This window comes from Staurois parvus, unplaced genomic scaffold, assembly GCF_062004578.1.
Source record: "Staurois parvus isolate SC_StPar_1 unplaced genomic scaffold, SC_StPar_1.0 ptg000387l, whole genome shotgun sequence".
Classification (NCBI taxonomy): Eukaryota; Metazoa; Chordata; class Amphibia; order Anura; family Ranidae; genus Staurois; species Staurois parvus.
Window position 1 is genome coordinate 561,813 of NW_028318183.1, and position 20,803 is coordinate 582,615.

General features: G+C 41.0%; 1 protein-coding gene across 1 annotated transcript in view; it reads left to right on the forward strand.

The window, feature by feature from the left end:
- Window positions 1–20,803, forward strand: part of IFT88 (intraflagellar transport 88) — a 151,388-nt gene that overhangs the window by 55,727 nt on the left and 74,858 nt on the right. Inside the window, exons 11-13 of the mRNA XM_089685780.1 lie at window positions 8,657–8,771; window positions 16,586–16,817; window positions 19,492–19,562. Coding sequence (XP_089541906.1) covers window positions 8,657–8,771; window positions 16,586–16,817; window positions 19,492–19,562 — 418 coding nt within the window. The remainder of the gene's footprint in view (window positions 1–8,656; window positions 8,772–16,585; window positions 16,818–19,491; window positions 19,563–20,803) is intronic.

The window sequence follows — 20,803 nt, forward strand, 5'->3', positions numbered from 1 at the left end:
TGCCAGCTTAAGCGTCTTGCAGACATTAATCAATGCTTGGGTTTAACCCAGGGGTGGGCAAACTTTTTGACTTGAGGGCCGCAATGGGTTCATATATTGGACCTGGGGGCCGGACTAGCTGCTGGCCGGCCCAGCCACTACCATGCCATCCATAGTAAGTATAGTAATATTCCCCCATAGTAAGCATAGTAATTAATCCCCCATATAGTAATTCATCCCCCATAGTAATTCATCCCCCATATAGTAATTCATCCCCCATAGTAATTCATCCCCCATATAGTAATTCATCCCCCATAGTAATTCATCCCCCATAGTAATTCATCCCCCCTATAGTAATTATTCCCCCCTATAGTAATTCATCCCCCATAGTAATTCATCCCCCATATAGTAATTCATCCCCCATATAGTAATTCATCCCCCATATAGTAATTAATCCCCCATAGTAATTAATCCCCCATATAGTAATTCATCCCCCCTATAGTAATTAATCCCCCATAGTAATTCATCCCCCCTATAGTAATTCATCCCCCCTATAGTAATTCATCCCCCCTATAGTAATTCATTCCCCATATTGTGTCAATTCACTTACCTTTGCTCCGCGCGTTCCTCTCGCCGTGTTCCCGGGCCGTTCCGGTCTTCAGGGCGGACTGTGAGAGGAGAGGAGTTCGTCACACTGCCCCGCCTACATCCTGACAGCCAATGTTTGCCACGCTCCGCGGGCCGGATTAAAAGGTCTGCCGGGCCGTATACGGCCCGCGGGCCGTAGTTTGCCCATTGCTGGTTTAACCTCTTCATGCCTGACGGCAATACAAATCTTAACTCCTAAGCACAATTTTGCAATTTTGGCATGTGTTAGCAAAACCGTACATATCATCACAACTACTTTGTGCATCCAGGTGGATTATACCACATTTTTGTAGGACAAATTGGGCTTTCATTTGGTAGTAAATGGTAATGGATATCGCCTGATTTTTTTTTTTAATTACCAAAGAAAAACTGACCCAAAATAGTAAAAAAAAACATTTTTTTAAATTTAGCTATTTATTTCTTGCTACTACCATAACCTACCACCAAAGAACAACCCAAAATAATTTCTCCTGCTCCTGACGTTACCAGCCATACCACGTGTGTATGTTAGTTGTTTGTACCCGTAGTACAGCCCAGAAACAATAGTGCGCAATTTGCTTTTTTTTTTATCCTGGCACTAACTGACACTGATACTAATTTAAAAATGAAAAAAAAATCCTGACCCAAAAAAAAACTGATCCTGACCTTTGACCTTGACCCAAACGCTAACCCTGGCACAGACCTAGACCAAACCTTCATCTAGGTATTTTTGTTTGTTTTTTTTTATTTTTATCTATTTATTTTGTACACATACTTGTTTTTTCTCTCTCTAAAAAGAACAGAGAGAGATACAATGTATCTTTCTCCTTCATTCAGAGAGAGAGAGAGAGAGAGAAAACGAGGGACGAGCTTCACAGTGACTGATCACTGTGATAGCAAATCAGAGGCTATCACAGTGATCAGTTAACCCGAAATCAGGAGTTCCAGGTCACAATTGTTAGAACGGGACCCGAGGCTCTCAGTGACATCCCAGTATGTGCTGGGAGTGTGCCATGCAGCACGCTTCCAGTGCAAAGACAGGTACGCAAAATTAGCGGCTCCACGGAAATAGCCTAGTTCTGTGAGGCCACTAATTCTCGTACAGTCAGCATCAAGGGGTTAAACATATCTAAACACCAGACTCCCTTGTGCTAAATTGCATGCCTGTGCTTATGATGGAGAAAGGAAGAGGGTTGCATGAGCCATTGTATTATGAGGGAAATAAGTGATCAACTGGGGAAATCAGTCCTGGCAGGTCAACTTTGTATTGGCCAAGGGGCATCAGCTAGAGCAGTGGTCTTCAAACTGTGGCATGGGGCCAGATGCGGCCCTTTGCTGCTGTTTAACCATTTGCCAACCGTCATATGACGGTCTCCCAGATTGCACCCTACTACGCACACCCGGCAATCTCCATGATTGCTGTGTCCTATGGACACAGCTGACCACATGATGTGGTAAAAGGCCAATCACAGCGGCCTTTTACCACGTGATCAGCTGTGTCTAACGACACTGCAGATCACCGGGTAAATGCAGTTGTCACAGCGTGAGGAAAGTACTGCCGATAACTGGCAATTGGTAGAGGACGGATCGGCACCAGCAGTGCCACTCACCTGTGCCCATCAGTGCCCAGCAGTGCCACCCACCTGTGCCCATCAGTGACCAGTAATGCCACCCACCTGTGCCCATCAGTGCCTAGTAGTGCCACTCACCTGTGCCCAGCAGTGCCACTTAGCAGTGCTGCCAATCAGTGACCAGCAATGTCATCATTCAGTGCCACCCATCAGTGCCACCTATCAGTGCCCATCAGTGTTGCATATTAGTGCAGCATCATCAGTGCTGCCTATCCGTGCCACCTCATCAGTGTAGCCTCATCAATGCACATCAGTGAAGGAGAAAAATTACCTGTTTTGCAACATTCTATATAAGAAACAAAGAAAAAACTTTTTTTTGCTCTTTTTTTGTTTATAGTCCAAAAAATAGAACACCCAGTGGTGAGTAAATACCACCAAAAGAAAGCTCTATTTGTGTGAATAAAATTATAAAAATTTCATATGAGTACAGTGTGGCATGACTGCGCAGTTGTCATTCAAAATGCACGAAGGGGGTATAAGTGCCCAGTAGGCAAGTGGTTAAAGTGTTACTAAACCCATGACCCTACATTCACTATATCTGGTCTTCAACAGTACACAGAACATGGAAATGCAATTATTTTAGTAAATATAAACTGCTAAACACCTTTTCTTGTAAGCAGTTAAAGCAGTCTTGTGACTTCTATCCGTGGTCAGCAGAGCACTGGTTAAAGCTTGCAGGAGGAGTTTTTATTCTACCCTGAATGTTCTATGGGACTGCAGGACCCCTGACTCTCTGTCTGGACAGTGCTGATGGGGCCTGTGCTATTCACAAGCACTCTCCCATGAAAAAAAATCCTCTCTAGCGATACACACCAAACTGAGTATGTGCAGCTTGCCCCCAAGGCTCTGTTCTATCAGCAGATGGATTGTGGACAGGGTCAGAGAAGACAGGATCAAACATCCTTTAACCACAATGCACAATTTTGCTTCTGTGCCTACTGGCCTAAAGAGTGCAGATCAGTATAACTATAGTAGGGGCAATGCACTGTAAACTCTTTTGTGGGAAGGGACCATCTGTGTTCTCTGTAAACTTATCGTAAGTGCTAAAACTATGGTAATATTCATAAAAATCTCCTTTAGGTAATTGTAAACAGGGTTTGCTCATGTCCATGAAAATGAAGTTGTTTTCCTGTGTTTGTTTTTATTTTGGATTTTGTGTATGAAAGGTAAAATATTAGGGCAGTTCTTCAAGTCAGGAGAAGACAACGATAGCACTGTGTGTAACTTGGGATTGGTGGGACTTTTAGCCTCAGGAATGTGGAGACACACAGGATGGAAAACAAAACTGGTAACGTTTAGGAATGTTTTCATTTTAAATTGAAAATGTGGTTGAGAAACTGATCTAAGCATATGATAAAAAAAATCTAAACATTGCTAGTTCTGTTTTCTTCTGTTCTGTTTTCAGCCAGTCTACAAGAGTCAGGAAAATATGCTGTTGGTTTAGCCTCGTCAGTACTGGCATGTTTCACCCCTCATCCTATCCAGGCTATTTTTCAGTTTTCAGCACCGTGATGATTTGACTGAGAGTTATTCATGCAACACTGTACCCAAATGACGTTTATATAATTTTTTTGAGAAAGATGGAGCTTTTTGTGGTGGTGTTTAATAACCATTGGGGTTTTATTTTTTTTACTATATAAAGGAGAAAAGGCCAAAAATAAAAAAGGTATCCTTACTTTCAGTTTTAAAACCTAGCAAATAAAATGCCATCCCCAAAATGACCCCTTTTTGGAAAGTAGACACCCCAAAGTGATCTGAATTTTTTTGCCACAATTTTTGTGAAATGAGGGAAGAATTGAGGGGATTAATGTACAGATGCACAGACTAAGGACGGGGGGGTTGGAAATTTTAATATTGTTGACACTATACTGCAGCCTGTGTTTATATTCTATGGTGTTGTGATTGGTCACAGCGATCACTTGGTACAGAGCCACTCTCATTGGGTCTGTACATTTTACCTGTGATCCACTGAGTCCAATCAAAGCACAATTACAAGACTGTGCGCACACAGGAGCTCAGTTTCTGGAGGACATAGGGGAGTAGAAGGGCCTTATATTTATAGTGGGTGATCCACAGGAAGTTAATAGCTGGACAGCTAAATACAGAGATGGAGCTGTTTACAATACAATACAATACAATACAATACAGATACAATACTGGAGCTGTTTACCTGCCAAAGGATTTGTACTCCTGTCCAATTCTGAGATTTACAAAATTCTTCCATACAGCAGAAACAAGTAAACAAAACCACTTTCTTTCTCAGCCACTGAGGGACACAGCAAGTGTCTCACCTTTGTGTTATACTGCAGCCTAAAGGAGGATTAGACACTGGTACACAAACTGTAAGTCAGCCCAGGGTAACCCCTTCTACTTCCTGCATGCCTCAATGTTTTGCTAGTGTCTTAGGAAGATGGACATTTTCTTTTCAACTCTGTTGTGTGCAAGACCAACCTTTTTTTGCTGGCAGCTTTTTTTTTTTTGAGATTTTCTTCTACAGTCAAGACTGTTCTGTATATCACTGCTGGAGCTTGCCTCTTTCTTTGCAAATTGCCAGTGTTGCTGCCCATCGTTTTTAGAGTTCAGATCCTTTTGGACTAGACATTGCGGGGATATTATAGAAGTGACCTTTGGACACTGGATTTCACACAAGGCACTTTCCAGACTTGACTCTAGTAAAAGTTACCCGCTCAGCACTTTCCAGATCCAGAGCCACTGGCATTGCTTTAGTGCTTGCCCTGTCTCTGAAAACTCACATTATGAGTGCACCAGTCAGGCTGTGAGCTACCTCAATTAGAAAAGTCTCTGGACATCTTTAAAACTGCCCATTTCCATCTGTTTTTCAGCAGAAAGGGTTAATGTTGTTAATGCACACACTCCACTCGAGGAAGAATTTCCCTGCTGCTGAATATGCTTTCAAAGAGCCATGTAGGACTACAGTCTTCAATCTGTTCTTGCTGCCCACCAACAGTGAATGGTAGCTACCAGCTGTCTAGGTTTTGTGAGTATCTTAAGCATTACCTTTTATCCTCATGGTTGCAGCTTCTCTGATTCTAGACCTTGGGAAGGAGTGGGGTTGGGGGTGGCAGTGGAGATGTAATGGCTCCAGGGCTCCTTGCAGTGTACAGTCAAGGTCTGTAGCCTGTTGCCCAGTTCCTTTGCCCTTTTGGTTGAGGTTTTTACTGCAGTTAGGCAAGACTCTATGATCCAAATCACCCTGTTATTTGCTCACTCTAACCTAAGAGACCAAAAGCAAGCATCTGCACCTTCTGCTACGCCAGCTTCTGAGCAATTAGCTGCTGAAAACTCTTGTCTGATTCTGAGTCGCTGCAGTCTTTAACTGATGAGCTTGTCTTGAGGAGTCATAGTCCACTGTTTTTACTCCAAATTAAGAGACTGTTTCAGTTCTTATAGATATGGTAGATATCGTTTTTGCTGTCATCTGTATGCAGATTAGAAATGCCTTGACAAAGGTTTGCTCCCCACAAGCATCTCTTAGCCTTGTACCCATTTAGGGAGGATCCTGAACAAAACTGGTCTACCAAACCACTGTGGATTCAGCAGTGTCTTAACAAAGCAACTCCCATACTGATGTAAGATACACCTTTCTTTTAGGGATCTAACTTTATCAGCAGTTGGAGGCCCTTTCTGGACCGTATTTCTCACTTGTGGGTCGTACTCTTCATCCTATCTTAGCTGTGACTTTTAAGGGCCACACCATGGCTGACTGGTCAAAATCCCTTAAAAGATATCTTACTATTCACTACTGCAGTTGGTCCCTTAATTATAGAATGCACAGTGCAAATTGCTGTAGCTTTAAACTTAAGTTGTGATGTGTTGCTGGAGGCTTCCTGCTTATCTCTCTCATGGGTCTCCTGTCAGTACACATGCATAGGACACTGGTTAAAGTGCTGGACTGAGAAACCTGCTTTCAAGAAGCATCTGATCTGCATGCCCTTTGAGAGACAACATCTCTTTGCATCTACTCTTGACACCATTATCAAGGATGTTGATGGGGGCGAGAGCCCATCTTCTACAGTGGAAAATACCTAAGGAACAGACTGCAATATCAATCTCCTTATTATCTGTTAAGAATTCTACCCAAGCTTTGCTCCCAGTTCACCCACAAGGTGTGAGGCTCAAAGTCTGCCAAATCCCCAGGCAAATTTTCCTTGTCCTGCAGCTGCACCCCCACTTTCCATTCCGGGGCAATGCTTGTTAACCTTTGCAAGCACTTGGCTGCTGGAGGTGGAAAAGGACCAAAACTGGAGTTTTGCTGCCTTACCCCTCATTGGTTTCTCATCTCCAACCTTCCTGTTTCACTGCACAGATTAGCAGATCTCCATCAAACCTTCTTGGGTCTTCTGGACCCATGTATCATTACTGTAGCAGAATGCTTTCAAGGATTTTACTCCGACCCGTTCACCATTTCCAAACCCAAAGGGGCATCCCCCCTATCTTGAATTTCACAGCTCCAATCTTCATTGGAGCTCCAATTTCACTTCAACATGGAGACTTTCGGGCTTCTTTGGATATAAAAATGCATACCTTTTTTATGTCCTCATTTTCAAGTGCATGCGCATTTCCTTCACTTCGCTGTGGGTTCCCAAACTGCCACTTTGTGGCACTGGTATTCACCCTCTTGTTTTCAGCTCGTGGGTTCACCAAGATGATGACCCCAGTATTAGCCTACTTTGATGACCACCTGTTGAGGGAGCAGTCGTGAGCTCTGTTGAAAAATGTGCTATTGTCTGTTCAGGCATTACAGGAGTTTCAACATGTGAGTATAAGACACTAGAGAGTAACTTGAAGGATAACTACACCAAAGTATATTTATCCTTTATTAGGCTACACATTTAGAGCGTGTTAAAAGAAGAGGGGATGTTACACCATGGTAAACATGGCCCTGTCCCAACATTATTCTGAAATTGTTTGTCAATCTTTAGTTGCAGCTTTTCACAGATAGGTGAACCTTTACCCATCTTTACTTCAGAGACACTCTGAATCTCTAAGATGCTCAGTCATGTTACTGACCTGTTGATAATTAACCTAATTAGTGGAAAAATATTTTTGGAGCTCTTCTTTGTTAGTACCTCTTACTTTGCCTGCTTTTTGAGAAGTGTTATTGTCATCAATCTCAAAATTACCCTATTTTTTCTTAAAATGGTACATTTTCTCAGTTTAAATATACAATATGTTTTCTATTTTCTATTGTGAATAAAATATGTGTAGGAGATTTGCATATTATTGCATTCCGTTTTTATGTAAATTTTACCCAGCATCCCAACTTTTTTGGAATGGTGGTTGTACATTCACACTGACAAATTAGATCAGTGCGAATGTACAGGAATTGCAGCGACAGGAGTGATGTTCACTATCATGACAGGTCTTTGGCAGCCGCAGCTATTCACAGCTGTCCGCACAGCCGATTAGCTTAGAGCTGATTTTCATAGAGAGGTCCAAAAAGCACCCATTAATAGAGTTTCAGATTTATTAAAAATTATAAAATTAGTTTATGCATACAACTGGAAAAAATATCTATATTTCTCTCGATCTTGGCCTCCTGTAATCTGCTTCACAACAGTCTTTAGATTGGGAGAGGAAGGAACTGCACCATAAATCTGCAAAGCACAGTGCAACAATGTCACTCTAATTTAGGAGGTCTACTGACAGAAAGAGAGAACAAAACGATGATCTTATCAGTCTGCTTTTTCTACTTTACTGTCCAATAATAAGCTAGGGGCAATTTCTAGTTCTAGTACCATATAGAGAGAAATGTCAGTGGGTGCACAATATTGATTTACTGTCTGTACCTGCAACACAAGCTAACATATTTACAAATTCTTTTACAGGTAACAGTTTACATATAAATATTGGTTCTGTAATTGGTTGCTTTCCTAGAGTCCAGCTTTAAAGTGATCATATACTCCACTTTAAACCTTTTGAAAGTAGAAATCTTGCCTAGGAGCAGACACAGTAAGATGCCTGCTATCAACATTTATTAGCCTTAAAAGCCTCTTCTGTGTCCCTGTTTGATCATTTTATTTTGCTAAACTCCACCAGGGTTCAGCTGGAAAAACAGGGAAAGTAAGACACCAGCAAGAAACTATAAAAAAAAAAACAAATTGGAGAGTTGAGGAGGCTTTCCTGGTAAAAAGAGTAATCCCAGGCATTGTGTCATGCCTGCACTTAGGCAGTGCTTTTACTTTTTTTAAGATATTGAAAATGGGGCACAGGTTCACTTAAAATATATAGTAATCCATGAAAGTCGTATTTCTACTTATGCCAGAATCCTGAACCTCTATTTGACTTTGTGCATCCATTCCCATCATTGTAGAACACTATACCAATGGTTGCTTGGACAGTAAAGAAAAACTTTGCTTTCAGTTGCTTTATTCAAACTTTTTTTTTTTTTTTAACAGGCCGCTTGAAGGTCAATATGGCCAACATCTATCTGAAACAGAAGAACTATTCTAAAGCAATAAAATATTATCGTATGGCTCTTGACCAGATCCCTGGTGCACACAAAGAGATGAGGCAAGTAACTTCCTGAGATGCTTACAGATTTTTGTGAGCATTTGCGGCAGAGCAAGAGAAACTCTTTCTGATATATTTGATATTTTTAACCCAAAAGAATTTTAATTGGCATTGAAATGGGTATAAAGTAACATCATCAATGGTGACAAAGACATGCACCTACATTGTACATATTCAGTCAAACAAATAGGTAAGACAAGGTCTCCGCTGTATTGCATAGACAATTGGCAAGTTATCAGTTGCTGAAGACAAATGAAATGAGAGCCCTAATCACAGATTATTCACAGGAATAGGTGCAAAATATTATAGCAAAATCTGTATACCGGTAATTAGAATATATTTAGAGTATATTAGGTTGGTAAAATCTGAAAACCAAAAGGTTGTATGCCATCTCAAATTGGCTATTTGGAACTTAGTAAAAACCCTCAGACATCATAGATCATAAATTCATATGTGGCACTGCAGCCAGAGTACATTTGGCCAAAACATATAAGAATCACTGTCCACTGGAAGCTGTATTTAATGGACATCAAATAGAAGATTCTGCCAGCCACATACCCCACACTTTCTGCCATTTTTTATGGGCAACCTCTGTGGTCATAGATCATTTTCCCACATGGGAGCTTTTTATTAATCTCCACCTTCTATTGTTGTATGGTGGGCACCCCAGCGTGGATCCACACCTTCCAACTATCAGCTTCTTGACAGTGAATAATACCTAATGCTAAAAGATGTGCTGATAAACATTTAAAGTGATAGTAAAGGCTTGGTTTTGCACAGAGCAGCCCATATCCTCCTCTTCTCGGGTTGAGTGCCGGCGCTCTTGGCCCCTCCCTCCTTTTGGGTGCCCCGACAGCAAGCAGCTTGTTATGAGGGCACCCGTTGCTCCGTGTGTCCATTCACACATGGAGCTGCGACTTGGCCCCTCTCTTCTCATTGGCTCACTGGCTGTGATTGACAACAGTGAGAGCCAATGACTCCCCCTGCTGTCTCATCTAATGAGGAGAGAGAGTCCTGGGATTACCGAGACTCCAGTGCACATCACTGGATTGAGAGGGGGCTTAGGTGAGTATTAGGATGAGTTTTAGAATGCATGAAGGTAAAAAACATTTAGCCTTTACAACCACGTTAAGGCTACTTTCGCATTGACGACAAGCTCCAGTGCTAATGACAGCAGCGGGAATTTGATGATTCTTGCAGCTGTTTCTGCCACCTGTGATTGGCTAGCTGCAGCCACAAATCCCTATGTGCTTCAATGATAGCTATTGAAGTCTACAGAGCTTGGTGGCTGCAGCAAGTTGCTCACAGGGGGCAGAAACTGGTGCAGGAATCAGCAGATTCCTAATGCTGTTATTCACCCCCTGGCTAGTCAGCTATGTGAATGTAGCCTAGGTCTAGGACCCAAAAGTCATAGCCAAGGTTCTAGTACTGGGAAACCCATGACATCTTGCAATATATTTTAAGCCGGGAAAGTAAAATGGTAGCATCCATCGTGTCCCAAAGGAATTGAAGACATTTTGCCTGTGTCTTGTTCTGAAGTATTCTCTGCACAACAGTCACAGAACTGCCCTCAGCATTCCTTTGTTCCGTTGAAACAAGCAAAATGTGTACATCTCCACTGGACACTTTAAACTTCAATAGCCTATATAAATATTGGGGGCCAAGGAAAGTACTCTATACTGTTTTATAATCTGATTTCAGCTGCCTTTCCAAAATGAAAACATCCATTGGAGTTGATTTACTAAAACTGGAGGGTGCAAAATCCTGGTGCAGCTCTGCATAGGAATCCGCCTCCAGTTTCTTTTTTGTGAAAGCTTAATTGAACAATCTGAAAGCGGAACTTCACTGCATCTGAGTGCTATAAACCCAAAACACTAATTAATTTTTAATATTCAAAGTATACTCCTCCACCCATTCATGTTTCCATGCTTTATTTTGCTGATAAATCACTCTGAAAAACACCCTCTAGCATTTCTGGCCTTGGCCATCTTGAGTAAGGGCAGAAGATTCATGTAGCATTTACTTCCTGGAATGCATCTGCCCTTAGCTCAGGCATGCAGGTAGGAGGGTGTGCTTAACCAGGAAAGCTCCTCCTCCTCTCCTGAAAAATCATGCAATGTATGACATCATTTGCCTAGGCATGGAAACCAGGAAGTAAATAAAAAGATGTTAAAAACAAGTAAATATGATATACTTTCCAATCTATTTACGAATGCTAGCAGCATAAGGATTAGAAAGGTCAGTTGATTGTGAGAATGAAGTTCCACTTGCAGTTAGAAGCTGATTGGCTACCGTGCAGAACTGCCCAGATTTTGAACTCTCCAGTTTTATTTTGTCAACCCCATTGTGTATTGTGAAATTTTGCTTGCTGTCTTAGTCCTAACATATCCTCTACAGAGTGTTCACAGAATTACCCTCAGTGTACTTTATTTCCATGGAAACTTGCAAAATGTGTATACTTCCCCCGCACAGTCAGTAAACGTTAATAGCCTGTACAAACATTTGGGCCGAGGAAAGTACTAGTTACTATTTGAAAATATGATTTAGGCTGCTTTTTTTCAATATCATGCTGTCAAGAATTGTTGATATTTATTTACACTTTTATGAAAAACATTGGGGGAGATTTACTAAAACTGGTGCACACAGAATCTGATGCATCTGTGCCTAGTAACCAGTCAGCTTCTAACTTCAGTTTGTTCAATTAAGCTTTCACAATAAAACCTGGATTGGCTACTGTACACACCTGCACCAGATTCCCCGTTGTATTCTGATAAGAGTAAAAAATTAATAACTCTATTCTTTCACACACATCTGTTTATATTTTTTTCTTTTATCTCACACACATCTATTATATTATTTTTTACAGTGACAGGGTATGGAACACTTTAGAATACTGTCAGGAGGGGTCGAGCTGTTGCTGCAGAAAAAAAAAAAATATATTTATACTGTGTATATACAGTCAGGTCCATAAATATTGGGACATCGACACAATTCTAACATTTTTGGCTCTATACACCACCACAATGGATTTGAAATGAAACGAACAAGATGTGCTTTAACTGCAGACTGTCAGCTTTAATTTGAGGGTATTTACATCCAAATCAGGTGAACGGTGTAGGAATTACAACAGTTTGCATATGTGCCTCCCACTTATTAAGGGACCAAAAGTAATGGGACAATTGGCTTCTCAGCTGCTCCATGGCCAGGTGTGTTATTCCCTCATTATCCCAATTACAATGGGCCGATAAAAGGTCCAGAGTTAATTTCAAGTGTGCTATTTGCATTTGGAATCTGTTGCTGTCAACTCTCAAGATGAGATCCAAAGAGCTGTCACTATCAGTGAAGCAAGCTATCATTAGGCTGAAAAAACAAAACAAACCCATCAGAGAGATAGCAAAAACATTAGGCGTGGCCAAAACAACTGTTTGGAACATTCTTAAAAAGAACGAACGCACCGGTGAGCTCAGCAACACCAAAAGACCCGAAAGACCACGGAAAACAACTGTGGTGGATGACCGAAGAATTCTTTCCCTGGTGAAGAAAACACCCTTCACAACAGTTGGCCAGATCAAGAACACTCTCCAGGAGGTAGGTGTATGTGTGTCAAAGTCAACAATCAAGAGAACACTTCACCAGAGTGAATACAGAGGGTTCACCACAAGATGTAAACCATTGGTGAGCCTCAAAAACAGGAAGGCCAGATTAGAGTTTGCCAAACAACATCTAAAAAAGCCTTCACAGTTCTGGAACAACATCCTATGGACAGATGAGACCAAGATCAACTTGTACCAGAGTGATGGAAGAGAAGAGTATGGAGAAGAAAAGGAACTGCTCATGATCCTAAGCATACCACCTAATCAGTGAAGCATGGTGGTGGTAGTGTCATGGCGTGGGCATGTATGGCTGCCAATGGAACTGGTTCTCTTGAATTTATTGATGATGTGACTGCTGACAAAAGCAGCAGGATGAATTCTGAAGTGTTTCGGGCAATATTATCTGCTCATATTCAGCCAAATGCTTCACAACTCATTGGACGCTGCTTCACAGTGCAGATGGACAATGACCCAAAGCATACTGCAAAAGCAACCACAGAGTTTTTTAAGAGAAAGAAGTGGAATGTTATGCAATGGCCAAGTCAATCACCTGACCTGAATCCGATTGAGCATGCATTTCACTTGCTGAAGACAAAACTGAAGGGAAAATGCCCCAAGAACAAGCAGGAACTGAAGACAGTTGCAGGAGAGGCCTGGCAGAGCATCACCAGGGATGAAACCCAGCATCTGGTGATGTCTATGCGTTCCAGACTTCAGGCTGTAATTGACTGCAAAGGATTTGCAACCAAGTATTAAAAAGTGAAAGTTTGATTTATGATTAATATTCTGTCCCATTACTTTTGGTCCCTTAATAAGTGGGAGGCACATATGCAAACTGTTGCAATTCCTACACCGTTCACCTGATTTTTATGTAAATACACTCAAATTAAAGCTGACAGTCTGCAGTTAAAGCGCATCTTGTTCATTTCATTTCAAATCCATTGTGGTGGTGTATAGAGCCAAAAATGTTAGAATTGTGTCGATGTCCCAATATTTATGGACCTGACTGTATATATAAATAAAGATCTAAACCATGTGATTTTTTTTGTTCTTTCATGGAAACCTATACTGAAAAAAAATATAGAGGTTTCCATTGCTGACCTTCCTTGTGAAAATACTTGTTTATTGGCTTTTATGCTGACCTGGTGACTTCGGAACAATTGTACAGATCAGGAGCGCTGTCTTTCCTCTTGCTGCATGCCTGCTGCAGGTTGGTGACTCAGGTATTGAGGTTATTGAGCACCAAGTAACAATAGACTCTGTACTTCCCAGCACTTGCTCTAAAATTATTTCCCACAGATAAACTGAATCTAACCTATGACATTAGCTCTCAAATGTGCCATGATCTCAGTAGATTGTTTTAAAAGAGAAGAGTGGGCTTTAATTTGTTTCCTCAATTTTACTTAAGTCCTGCACCTGTCCCCCGGCGGCTCTAAGAGTGAGAACTCAGCGTTCACATAACCGCTGAGTTCTGAAAGCCGCTCTGAGCAGAGAGTGGTGACTGTCAGTCGCCGCTCTATGCTCTGCCTCCCCAGTGCTCACTTGAGGGCTGGGCTGTGGAGGGGGAGGGAACAGCTGGCTCAGGTTCTCAGCGCCTTGCTGAATGGCTTAGCCAGGTGCCGCTCCAGACTCTGGGGTGGATCCCGACCTAGACCGACTGAATGACATCAGCCAACAGCGGGCTTCAGCATTATGGATTGTATTCCTATTCCACCAAATATAAGAGAAATTTAGCAAAGACAGATACGTAGATATAGTTTGACTTTATAATGTAATGACGTAGTAGTTCAGGCACACTCCAAACAGCTGGGACATTGTCAAACCATTTGTGCTGCGGCAACAAATGGCATTGTCACAAAGGGATCCAATCAGCAAAGAATGTCACCAACACACCTAAATGGTTAACAGAGCAACTTTCATTTTCAATGATTTTTATTAATTTTTAATTAATAAAGTACAAAAGTCATCCCATAAACATGTGGGTTGGAGAAAATACAGATCCAACGTCAGGTACATCTAGGCACATATCAGTGTAAAGGACAAAGAAAGATACAAAAATATCTCTAAATTGAAGGTCCTAAAGGCCAGAGTGTTCCTTTGGTGTGCTTTGCTAGACAAGATGAGAATGCGAGGAGAGAAAACGGGCAAGCAAGTTTCTTCTCTACTGTGCCTTTGACAAGTCTGCTGTAGCCAATGTGTACTCAGAGAGTTTATAATGGTGTGCAACATGTCTGCCTCTTGGACACACCTTCAATATCTCCTGTTGCCCACCATGAGATAAATTATAGTCAGCATGCCTCATGCAGCAGTTAAAGATATATATATATATATATATATATATTAAAAAAAAAAAAAAAAAAAAAAGAATCGCTCCCTAATAAAGGGGAGTACTGAAATAAAAAGAAAAGAAAAACTAAGAAGGAAGGAAAGGAAGGAGAAGAGGAGGAAAGGTGCACCCTCCCTAGGTCCAGGTATGAGTATGCTATCCAAGTCATGAGGAATCTGTAAAGTATCAGATCCATGGGTCCTAAGTTTTCTCAAAGAGGGCCAATATGTAAAAACCTGGGACACATTAATCAGATACCGTACAGGCGTTCATTTGTCATGATCCATGTCAACTTGGCCTTCAAAAGATGAAACAGGATCACAGGAGACTTCCAGGATCTTGCAATTGAGATTCTAGATGCAGTAAAGATAAAGGTTATCAACCGGCTCACATGTCTCCGCATCCCCTCTACTGGACTTCCCAGTAGGGCCTGTTGTGGATATTTTAATGAGGTTTACCTGGATGAGAGAATAGACAAATTTATATATACATATCCAAAACCTATTAACTTTTGGGCATGTTCACCATATGTTGAACACTAAGCAATGGGGGTAAGCATCTGAAACAAAGGACACTATCCTCACTGGCACCATGTACCATTTTAAGAAGACCTTATAATTGGCCTCTGTTAATGAGGTATTGACAAAGGACTTAGAGTTGTATTGGGCCAATTTTCCCCATTCTGCATTGTCCATTGATTTGCCCAGGACTTGTTTCCATTTCTCCATATAAGATAGTTTGGAGGAATTAGAATGCAACAATATATACATTTTTGAGACTTACCTAGTATGCTTGTCATAATTCTTGCATAAATGTTCCATTGGAGTGGAAGTCTCCAGCATGTTTTAGGGTTGCTAGAAAGCGTGCTATTTGAGTGTATTGGTACATTTCTGTTGGTGAAAGCTGATTTTGGTTCAGTAAGAATTGTTTCAACACAGCACCCCTGTGGTCGCATAAATCTGCAACGCAAAGTTAATAGAGCAACTTAGGTGTGTTGGTGATACACTTTGCTGATTATTTTAACAATGTGACTCAAGACACATCTCCCTCCACCTGATCCTCTGTAGAGAGAGAGTCTCTGCCTTCCCTGCCACATCATCCAATTATATTACATCAACTGACACGGTTGTTTAAGGAATCAGTAGCAATAAACATCTTAAAGGGGTCTTAAACCCCAAAATTTTATATATTGCAGCTAAATGTGGTGGCTGCATTAGGTTTTTTTTTTTTTTTTTAGGCTTTTTCCTCTCTGTTTCACCTGGTGAAATGGACAGTAATAGACCTCCTGTTTTAGGGTGCCTACACTCTGGATCAATGAGCAGCAGCGACACCTTTAGACAGCAACATTGTCAGACTGGCAGAAGGGGAATGTTAGGTGTGCTAGCAGATTTAGATACACTCACAAATTGAAGCCAACCTCCAGCTAACATGTTATACAGTTACAGCAACAGTTTTGTTCCTTTCGGAACAAAGGGTTTACATATAGTAAATGAATAAAAGCCGGCCATTGTAAGCACCCATGTAAGTGCTAAATGTTTTTTTTCAACCCACTAATGGCCACTTGTGCAGGACAAGCTTGTTCTATTAAAAAACAATAAAAATACTGACTTACGGGTTAGATCACTTAGTGAAAATAAAGGGAAGAAAGCCTAAAAAAGAAAATGAATGCATAATATAAGAATTATTTGATTTTGGGTCTAATACTGCTTTAATCCTGTTCCTAAACTGTATACATTTTTTATAATACCTGTTTTGCAAAAACAGAATGTTTTTGAAACTTGTTTTTAGGGAAAGGATGTGTCATGAGTATTTACAATGACATCAAATATTTTATATAAAGGTTAAATCCATGGTTATTTTTCTTTCTTTCTTTCTCTTATCTCTCCTTCATTTAGGATTAAGATCATGCAGAATATTGGGGTGAGCTTTATCAAAACTGGGCAGTACACAGATGCCATTACATCGTTCGAGCACATCATGAGTGAGTCTCCAAACCTAAATGCCGGCTACAACCTGATATTGTGCTATTTTGCTATTGGAGATCGTGACAAAATGAAAAAGGCTTTCCAAAAACTAATAGCTGCACCACTTGGAATTGACGATGAAGACAAGTATTTCTCACTCGGCGTAAGTCACAGTTTCTGTTATTGTGTGTTACATAATCAACCCAAACTCATTATTGGGTTTCCTAAAAGTAGCCTAGATACTCAATTTTGGGTAGAATTTAGAACTACTAGCATGTTCCCAGGTCTCCATTGTGAGATGTAGGCTCTGTTCCATGTTAATGAACTTGTCTCTTACTTATGCCAGTGTTCCTGAAAGATGTGAGTGTTCCTTACCACCAGTAGTTTGGCCACAAAAGGATGCATAGCACCTCCTTATGACTACAAAGATCACACCGTTTCTTCCAGTCTTTCTTGTATGACTTACCTGGGATTCCCAGCCTGGTGAATAATAGAGCAATCCCAGGACATTTGCCACTCTCAAGAAATGTGCAAATCAAGCCTCTGTTTCGCCTGTGGCTGGAAAAAGTGTCATGCACCCTTCAGAAGCCACACAACCACCTTCTCTTTTTGGTTAAGGAATCTGATCAGATCTCCCCTCTCTATTTCACTTTTACTTTCTAAATGGCTGCAAATTTTCATTTGCCGGGATCAAGGTGCCTACAAAAATACCCTGCAAATGACAGCCATCCCTTCCCTGTCTATCTGTGTACACCAGTCTTCCTGACCTGCAACAGTGTGACTCCATCCAGCTGAATAACATGACTTTGGGACAGACTTCTCCAACAGCACCTGGAACTGTTGTTGTGTGCTACATAATCAAATCAAACCTACAGATGAAACTCGAAAAATTAGAATATCATGCAAAAGTTCATTTATTTCAGTAATGCAACTTAAAAGGTGAAACAAATATATGAGATAGACTCATTACATGCAAAGCAAGATAGTTCAAGCTGTGATTTGTCATAATTGTGATGATTATGGCTTATAGCTCATGAAAACCCCAAATCCACAATCTCAGAAAATTAGAATATTACATGCAATCAATAAAACAAGGATTGTACATAGAACAATATCGGACCTCTGAAAAGTATAAGCATGCATATGTACTCAATTCTTGGTTTGGGCCCCTTTTGCAGCAATTACTGCCTCAATGCGGCGTGGCATGCAAGCTATCAGCCTGTGGCACTGCTGAGGTGTTGTGGAAGACCAGGCTGTTTCAATAGCGGCCTTCAGCTCTTCTGCATTTTTCGGTCTCATGTCTCTCATCTTTCTCTTGGCAATGCCCCATAGATTCTCTATGGGGTTCAGGTCAGGCGAGTTTGCTGGCCGATCAAGCACAGTAATCCCATGGTCATTGAACCAGGTTTTGGTGCTTTTGGCAGTGTGGGCAGGTGCCAAGTCCTGCTGGAAAATGAAGTCAGCATCCCCATAAAGCTCGTCTGCGGAAGGAAGCATGAAGTGCTCCAAAATCTCCTGGTAGACGGCTGCATTGACCCTGGACTTAATGAAGCACAGTGGACCAACACCAGCAGATGACATGGCTCCCCAAATCAACACAGACTGTGGAAACTTCACACTGGACTTCAAGCATCTTGCAGTGTTTTCCTCTCCATTCTTCCTCCATACTCTGGGTCCTTGATTTCCAAATGAGATGCAAAAGTTGCTCTCATCAGAAAAGAGGACTTTGGACCACTGAGCAACAGACCAGGTCTGTTTTTCTTTAGCCCAGGTAAGACGCTTCTGACTTTGTTTGTTGTTCAGGAGCGGCTTGACATTTGAATATGACATTTGAAGCCCATGTCCAGGATCCATCTTGTGTGTGGTGGCTCTTGATGCACTGACTCCAGCCTCAGTCCACTCCTTGTGAAAGTCCCCAACACTTTTGAATGGCCTTTTCCTGACAATCCTCTCCAGGCTGCAGTCATCCCTGCTGCTTGTGCACCTTTTTCTTCCACACTTTTCCCTTCCACATAACTTTTCTATTAATGTGCTTTGATACAGCACTTTGGGAACATCCAACTTCTTTTGCAATTACATTTTGAGGCTTTCCCTCCTTATGGAGGGTGTCAATGATGGTTTTCTGCACAACTGTCAGGTCAGCAGTCTTTCCCATGATTGGGATTCCTACTGAACCAGACTGAGAGACCACGTAAAGGCTCAGGAATCCTTTGCAGGTGTTCTGGCTTAATTAGCTGATTAGAGAAGGACACTTTGAGCCTAGAATATTGCACCTTTTCACAGTATTCTAATTTTCTGAGATTGTGGATTTGGGGTTTTCATGAACTGTAAGCCATAATCATCACAATTATGACAAATCACGGCTTGAACTATCTTGCTTTGCATGTAATGAGTCTATCTCGTATATTAGTTTCACCTTTTAAGTTGCATGACTGAAACAAATGAACTTTTGCACGATATTCAAATTTTTTGAGTTTCACCTGTATTACTGTATTTCTTAAAAGTAGCCTAGATATTCAATATTGGGTGGATTTTAAGAGGTTTATTACCACTAATCTAAATGAAGAATCCAGCAGGAGGTGGGTTGGTAGGCAATACCAATGCATAAAGCGAAGTAAGGTGCGTCATAACAGCCGTTGGCAGACAGACCTTGGATCTTGGAGGGATGGGCTTTCCTCTACTTAAGAAAAAGCCAAATTGTTATTTAACCCATTGTCTGTTATGGGATTACTTATCCTGCAATATTTGTTTATTGTTGTGTACCCAGTATATCTACAGTCTGATTTTGGCTTCCAGCACCGTTTACCAGAGTTATTTTTATATTTCTTTATTTTTAGGATGATCCACATTCTAATCTTGTTATAGAAGCAATTAAAAATGACAGCCTGCACCAAATGGAGCAAGAACGGTAATTTGATTATGACCATAGTACTTTTCCTCCAAAGTAAAAAAAAAAAAAAAAACATTAGGGGGAAGATTTACTAAAACTGGTGCAGCTCTGCATCGTAACCAATCAGCTTCCAGGTTTTAGGCCTCTTGCACCGTGCAGCTTGAAAAAGCCCAGTAGAGCATTTTTACTGAGGTAAAATGTAGATCCTTATTTACAATGTGCCTTTGCACACAAGCGTGTAAATAAGCTCCGCATATTCCTCAGTAAGAAAAAAAAATAGGAAAAGCTGCATTTTTGGTCAGTAATTTATGCCGCCTGCTGCGCAAATATGTGCAAATATGTGCAGATGAGCATACATAATAATGAATTTTCCCTAAGAATATATTGTGCGTGCACATGTGCGCAATTATGTGGATAAGTGCGAATATGTTAAAAACAAGCACCTGAAATTGCATTTAAAAAAAAAACAAAAACACTTGCTCAAACATTTAGTACCATGTGCAAGAGGCCTTATTTTCAAAGTTTATTTGAAGCTGAAGTTAGAAGCTGATTGGCTACCATGCACAGCTGCACCAGATTCTGAGTGCTCCAGTTTTAGTAAATCTCCCCCTAGGGGTCCACTTATAAATGTTTTCGTACAAGATTCACAGTTTTTTTTACCCAGGATTAAGGGTCAGTTCACACCAAATGCAGTCCAGTGCATTTTTTTTCTGCATCAAAAATGCATTGATAGTAGGTTACATGGTTTCCAATGGCATAGTTCACACCAGTGCGATCAGTTCCATTACGTTTCAGTTCCAGAAAAAAAAGAACATGCTGCATTTTTTCTGCACTGAACTGTACTGCAATGCAATAAAATGCACCAGAAACGCACCGGAGTGCACCCAAATGCACCAAGAACGTACCGGAACACACATATCCTTATCTAAGTTGAAGAAAAAGAGAGGGGGGAAAAATGAACTGGAACGCGTCGAAAACTCGTCATAAACGTGCATGTAAAAACGCACCTGGAACACACCTGGACTGTGTTTCTATGGCGTAAACTGTCACTCACATTTATTTTTTTTCAATTGACCTCAATTTAGAAAAATATATGAATCTCGGGTGAGAGCTGTGTGAATTTTGAGTGAAACATTTATAAATAGACCCCTTGCTAGCAAAGGCCTTAGGAATGGAAATGGAAAAACTGAAAATTATTCGTATTTTCAAGGAGGTATCTATTTTAATGAGTTATGTAATAAGGCCATTGTACATATAAA